The 7431-nt window shown below is 44.0% G+C and overlaps 1 protein-coding gene across 1 annotated transcript; it reads right to left on the bottom strand.

Annotated features, from left to right (window-relative positions):
• Positions 1-581: 581 nt before the first annotated feature.
• actb2 (actin, beta 2) lies at positions 582-5017 on the bottom strand. The gene is made up of 6 exons (XM_027284923.1): positions 4861-5017; positions 3259-3388; positions 2607-2846; positions 1766-2204; positions 1501-1682; positions 582-1397 (listed from the first exon to the last, which is right to left on the bottom strand). Exons 2-6 carry the CDS (start codon positions 3379-3381, stop codon positions 1254-1256), a joined length of 1128 nt encoding a protein of 375 aa, XP_027140724.1. The 5' UTR covers positions 3382-3388; positions 4861-5017; the 3' UTR covers positions 582-1253.
• Between the last annotated feature and the right edge of the window lie 2414 nt (positions 5018-7431).

Below are 7431 nucleotides of genomic sequence, written 5' to 3'. Positions count from 1 at the left end.
ATGAGTGATTAACGTGTCTAAGAGTTGAGCATTCTGCAGTTACTGGGCTGTTGGAGCTCAGATCCAATACACACAATAGACCTTTCCCAGTAGCCATTTTGACATGAAATAAGGTAGACAGGCATTTACACTGATACTAAGGCTCAATCCTGCTCAGGTCAGATCAAAATGCATGTCAGCTCATTGGAAAGGCTCTGCTACAACAAAAATTCATTGGAAACACATGCATTGACCCCATTATGTTAAAATGGCTGCTGTGAAGCTTTAATCTCACCATCAGGTTTATTGTGATCAGTAACAGCTAAACTTGAGCTATTGAAACAGGTTTTAGACCTCAGATTACAAGACCGGTTATGGCTACATGTAAAGACTGAACAGTTTGGGAAAAATTGTTTTAGAGTCTAAATGAGATGTTAAGATGCTAGTTTGAGGCTGTGTAACACTCAAGTTATTTCAAGAAAACCCTTTAACATGAACCATGTTAAACCTTAAAGCAGTCTGAGATTCTATTTCAGTAACTTAACAGTTGAAGTCACTATTAAGACACAACTCACTAAGAAAAGGAGGACAAGAGTCAGACGTCATGTCGGAACACATGTGCACTTTATTGGGATTGTTTAGTCAGTGTACAGGTTGGCCCCACTGGTCTGGCACCCCATGTTACCCCATCACTTCGAGACCCCTTGCCCCACCACCCCGGGGATGAAACCTCCATCAGGGGGAAAGAAGAGGTCACGACTGGGTTTTGCATAACAAAAACAAAAAAAATTAAACAGGACCAAGATATTTTTAAGGCTGAAAGTACAAAAAACCCAGACATAATTTACATACAAGCGATACTACAACCATGTTTAAGTATGCGCCAACCACTGGGCAGCCTTCACAGAGGCGAATACGTGTCTGAACAATGCAGTTAACATTTGGAATCATGTGTCTGAACAATGCAGTTAACAAACATTTGGAATGACTCAAAGAAAAACAAAATGTACATTTTTTAAGTCCCCAGATGCAACTGCAGAACCCTGGGGTGCTTTTTTTTTTAAACCTAGCCAAAAACATTACTGTCTCCTTCATCGTTCCAGTTTTTTAAAATCCTGAGTCAAGCGCCAAAAATAACTGAAGCCATGCCAATGAGTTGGTCATCTAGGCTCTGCGCCTGAGTGTGTATGAGAAATGTGTGGTGTGTGGTTGTTTTGCACAGAGCTGAAGTTGTTGGGTGTTTGGTTGGGGAGGGGGTAGGAGGAACAGTCTGTTTAGAAGCATTTGCGGTGGACGATGGAGGGGCCGGACTCATCGTACTCCTGCTTGCTGATCCACATCTGCTGGAAGGTGGACAGAGAGGCCAGGATGGAGCCTCCGATCCAGACAGAGTATTTACGCTCAGGTGGGGCAATGATCTGCAGGGAGACAAGAAACCCGTTAAGATACCAAGTATTTTGAGTCAAGTGTACATCTGTTGACAAAATGCCACTCTGCTGCCTCTGTAGCACATCAGCTCACCTTGATCTTCATGGTGGATGGGGCCAGGGCTGTGATCTCCTTCTGCATCCTGTCGGCGATGCCGGGGTACATGGTGGTACCTCCAGACAGCACGGTGTTGGCGTACAGGTCCTTACGGATGTCGACGTCGCACTTCATGATGCTGTTGTAGGTGGTCTCGTGGATTCCGCAAGATTCCATACCTGAGAGCATAGAGACACTTGTTAGACTCAACATATTATGTTTTAACATGCTAGTCATGTTAGGCTCAAGTTGGGGAACTTACCGAGGAAGGATGGCTGGAAGAGGGCCTCTGGGCAACGGAACCTCTCATTGCCGATGGTGATGACCTGTCCGTCGGGCAGCTCATAGCTCTTCTCCAGGGAGGAGGAGGAGGCAGCAGTGCCCATCTCCTGCTCGAAGTCCAGGGCGACGTAGCACAGCTTCTCCTTGATGTCACGCACGATTTCCCTCTCGGCTGTGGTGGTGAAGGAGTAACCGCGCTCTGTCAGGATCTTCATGAGGTAGTCTGTGAGGTCGCGGCCGGCCAAGTCCAGACGCAGGATGGCATGGGGCAGGGCATAACCCTCGTAGATGGGCACTGTGTGGGTCACACCATCACCGGAGTCCATGACGATACCAGTGGTACGACCAGAGGCATACAGGGACAGCACAGCCTGGATGGCAACGTACATGGCAGGGGTGTTGAAGGTCTCGAACATGATCTGCAAGAAGAGAAGAAAACATTTTAGGATTCTTCAAAGTCACAGCAAAAGTCTTAAACTTGTGGCCACTGCACTCACTACATGCATTAGAGTGAGGCTAAGGTTGAAGTTAGTAGAAATACGGTGCAGAAAGTCAACATCCCGTCACACTTGTGCATGTCAGATTGTCTATTAGGTGCTGATCTACTGACTCAGCTAAAAAACAGCCACAAGTGCAGATAAGGCACACAGTCAAGAGACCTGTTGATGATAGATCATCTTATAGGAGAGAAGTCCTGGAGGAGAGGGAGGAATGGGCAAGTGAGAATGAATGGAGAAGGAGACTAAGGAGGAAACTTAACTAGTTTACACTTTAATATGCTATGTGGCTAAACTAGATCTGCTAGAGGGGAGGGTGTGTACCTGGGTCATCTTCTCCCTGTTGGCTTTGGGGTTCAGGGGGGCCTCTGTGAGCAGGACAGGGTGCTCCTCAGGGGCAACTCTGAGCTCGTTGTAGAAGGTGTGATGCCAGATCTTCTCCATGTCATCCCAGTTGGTCACAATACCGTGCTCGATGGGGTACTTCAGGGTCAGGATACCTCTCTTGCTCTGGGCTTCATCACCAACGTAGCTGTCCTTCTGGCCCATACCAACCATCACACCCTAAACAAGAGACAAGATGATTAATAATTCTGGAAAGCCAAATAGTTTGAGTACATGTATAATAAAGGGAAAATCCTGTAAAATAATCCACTAATATCATTAACTGTAAAAAGTCTTTAGTTTTGTATAATTTAGCAATCTTCCAAAAGGTTCAATGAGAATTGAAACTAACTGCTAATATTAAATAAAACAATTTTACTAATTAAAACTGATGACTTTATTGATCCAAAGGGAAATTGAAGCCAATTTTAAAGTATTAAGACAGGATACATAATGAATTATGAAATATATAAAGTAAATGATAAATAAGTTTTATCCAGGGAAAAGTTTTAAAGTGTATTAAACACTTTCCTTAATATATTTATTTAAAATCTGTAGTTTTAATTCATTGTGCTGGAGATGAGCCACTCACCTGATGTCTGGGGCGACCGACGATGGATGGGAAGACAGCACGAGGGGCGTCGTCTCCGGCGAATCCGGCTTTGCACATACCGGATCCGTTGTCAACAACCAGTGCGGCGATTTCATCTTCCATGGCTGAACTGTTGAGAAGACAAAAACAAAAACCCGTTAAAGACACTGCAAAGAGTCTTACATTCACTTCCTCCCAACATCACCCCGACTCGAGCTCCCACTTCCTGTTTAAAAAAAAAAAATCCTAAAGGCAGTTCACGCGCTCAACCACTGGGTGGCGCTCGTGGCGCCACATTCCGCGCGAAGCCAGACAAAAAGTGGCGCTGCATTCTGTTATTACCATATAAGGACATGGTTCGGGTTTTGAGCAGCTTTGCGGCTACCGGCGCCATGGCGCGCGGCCAGAGCGTACATTCGACATTATCAGACCCGGCGCCTCGCGACCACTCCCTCTCCGGGTTCACTACAGTTAACTTCCTCCAGATATACCCCCCCACCGCCACCCCCCACCCACCCCACCCTCCTATTGTTGCTCAATCACCGGGGTTTGATACCCGACAGAACGCCTCGCTTCAATACCACTGCGTCATAACCAGCCGCTCTCATTCATTGACACCGCTGCCAGGCTGTAACGGACATTTTTCAAAAATCAGCCGTTGGGGGTTGTGTTATGAGAGAGAAATAAAAAGTTGCATAATGAACTCGTGTTGACTCATGAATGGTCACAAGTCCTTGACTGATGCTCCCATTTCCTGAAAGCCACGCCTTTTCTAAAAGAGTAGTCACTAGAAATTTACCCTTTTTTTTTTAACAAGTGAGCCGTGAAAAGACAAAATCACAGCAAAACCGTTTGTTAGTTTAAACAATTAATGCTTTTTTTTTAGAGGCCTCATGTACTTGAGTCTTTATAAAAGACTTCCACTTAAAGTGAATGAATTATTCTTAAGAAAATGAGGCATTTAAAGAGCCTCCCTCCAGTGTGCATGAAGGGAGGAAATCTTGTTTTTAATAATTTGCTTCAAGTCTGAAGGGCGGCGTTAGCCTGGCGTGGCTAGGCTAATATGCTAAAGTAGGTCACACCCCGCCGCATCGGGCGCACAAAGGAGGGAGCAGCCGGGATCCAGACGACCTCAACTCAAAAGCCTCTTTCAAAAACTAAATACTTGCTTGGGTGGAAGAGGTGGAGGAGGGGGAAGGAGGTAAGACAGCAAAATGTTGCACAACTACACGCTGACAGTCTAATTTGTAGACGAACGATCACTTTCATTATTATAAGCCGGTTAAAAAAAAAAAAGGCACCTGTCGCCAGTTAATGGCAACGGTGATTAACGGTTTCTGATCGTTAATACTGCATTCATTATAAGACAAGCAGAATCTGACACTGTTTTTAATCATTACATCTTTTTTAAAATCATTAATTTAAATTAGCAGTACAGTGGTGTAATGCCAAGACAAAGACCCTCGTGGTCCATGCCATCTTTTCTATTCAAATTCACAAATTTCGTCAACGGCTACAGTCAAAAAACAACTCAACTCATTGTTTACTTGATGAACATCGTTCCAAAATTAGAAAAATGCAAATGTTTTCAGTCCTTCTTACCTTTGGGTGGGGGGGCTTTTCGCTTTAAGGGAACCGGTTTCAGGCAAATGATATCCCGCACAAAGCTGCGTGTGACGGCGCTCAGAGTGAATCTGTTGGCTGTGGGCGCTCGCCTTTTATACCGCGTCAGTTGCCCGGCTCTAGCCATAAAAGGTAAACTTTCGGAATGGCGCTCTCTGATTGGTCCGGCGTCATGCACTGGGGCACGTCGCGTGCACGCTGTGGTGCACTGGGCGCTCGCGATTTGAGGGACAGAGAGAGAGAGGGAGGCGATGATAGCGAAGGATTGGAGAGAAGAAGAGGGAAGGGATTGATGTTGTGAGGCCTAGTGAGCTTAATCTCTTGATATACTGTGTTATATACATTTTAAATGATATATAAACTTTAATACGTGTGAACGCGCCTGCCTGCCTGCACCTGCTCTAAGACGATAGGCTCATACTTATATGATAACTAGAAGAGCTTTGCACCCAGGACTCCTCCCTGCTGTTGTCCTAAAGGCTATATGTTTAAATTAATCTTACATTATTTGATGTATTTCAGACATGACAGTAGGTTGTTGGTGTTGATGCTGATGTTGCTTTGAAAAAAACAACAAAAAACAGTTCAGTGGGACTGCATCACCGGGTCAAACACATGACATACATAACACACACACACACACATAAGCTGCCACAGGCTAAGACACACAGGCTGAGGCACTTACTGTAGGCCAGCTCGCTGATAACGTTGATTTATTGATCAAGTATTTGTGCTTTGTGGCCACATGTCCTCCTGAATATCTCTGCTCGTTCACTGCCTTCAGATACAGGATGTTATTTGGTAGCATGGACTGCTTGCAGTGCACTAGATGTTGTGTTAAAAGGAGAGTTTACCCTCTTCTTAGATGAGTGAAAGTACCCCAGGGGTTTTCAGTTGCTGTTTCAGCCACCGTTCAATCATATGGCTATGTCATGAAACAGGACGTGCTGGCCTTTATCTCTTCGGTTTAACATCTCTTTATTAAATAAAACACACACATAAGATACACACCACTCCTAGTACCACTTCCTGATTGTGCTGCATTACCGTAAAAGTGGAAAGCATTGGGGGGCATTCACATCCTGACTAATGAGGCCCATGTGACACAATCTCAGACTAAAGATTTTTAGGCTAGGCTTGTAAAAAATTTCCATTCTTGATTCACTAAATCATTATCATTAATTATGCTGCAGTAAAATGAATTTCTTCTTTCTTTAACCTCCTTCCCACCTCTCCCATACGTCCGCCATCTATCTTCTACCCATCTTTCTTTTAATATATAACATCTGGCGCACACTTTTATACGTTTTATGCCCCTAAACCATGAGTGTTTGAATGACTGGGCGGCCCTCGGTGCCATTTAAAAGCTTTAACTGCACACCCTGAGACATTCAGCAACTTCTTCTGTTCCTCCTTTACCACTTCCCTTTCCTCTCAGTTGCATCAACTCCTATGTATCAGTTTTTTTCTCTCTCTCTTTCTTCTTTTCCTCGTGTTCATTCATGCTGTTGCAGTTGACTTTAAAAGGACATTATTGTTGTCGTGTGACCTCCCCCCTTTAAATTAGAGTCACCCCCACCTTTTATCATGTGGAAAGATGACAATGACTTGTGTAACATATTTCAGATCTTGAGTTTGACTCCGTGCTCATATAGACGCTCTCAGTTAGTTTATGGACATGAGGAAGGGGGACCAAAGGTCTACTGGGCCCACTTATTGATTTACAGGTATTTAATCGCACCATTAAGGGTCAAATCTCAAACTTTATTTGTACCTGTGAAACCTGTCAGCCCTAAAACTTTAAATTCATGATAAAGCTGCATTTCCGTGATAAGGAAATATAAATAATAAAAAAAAGGTGGGCCCAGCTGACGAGGACACAATGTAATGCTGTAAACAGGGATTGGCTGTAAAATATTTAATCTAGACCTTGAGGGAGTGCCTCTCAAGTTCAATGTGTGTCCATACGTTTGCACTTACATGACTGAGAATGCCATTGTTCTGACACAGGTGAAAAAACATTTAATAGGATAGGCATATACGTCTTTATTTGCACCTGAATAAAGAGTCAAACTTGAATTTCTTTCTGTATGACTGTGTTAAATCTTTGACTGTCACCTTAGGTAAGCTGGACTTTGGACATGCTGTGTGTGGTTTACTCGTAGTAAGTGAGAGGTCTCCGGTTAAGTAGTATGTTGTCAACACACTTCAGTGGGAATTTCAGCTATCCAAGTGCTTGGAATACTGTCCCTAGAAGACTCCTCTCATGTATCATAACAGTGTACATGTTTACACCCCGGGTGCCTGTGAAATGCCGGCCTCTCTGAACCTGAACCTCGCTGCTAAGTTGCTTAGTCCAACCTAATGAATTTTTCGGAGGATTTCTCATCCAGACGGCTAGTTTATACACGAGTACCCAAGGTGTTGTATGTAATGACTATTACTATGAGTTGTGGTTATCTAAATAGACCACTTGTCAAACTAAGTGACACTTTAACAGGAGCAACAAGTGGAAGCTCTGGGCTTAAACCTGTCATTTAGAGTTAGGGA

The sequence above is a fragment of the Larimichthys crocea genome, chromosome XII (genome assembly GCF_000972845.2).
Source record: "Larimichthys crocea isolate SSNF chromosome XII, L_crocea_2.0, whole genome shotgun sequence".
Classification (NCBI taxonomy): Eukaryota; Metazoa; Chordata; class Actinopteri; family Sciaenidae; genus Larimichthys; species Larimichthys crocea.
Note: the sequence above shows the minus strand (reverse complement) of the source record. Positions and strands in the feature narration are given on the sequence as shown.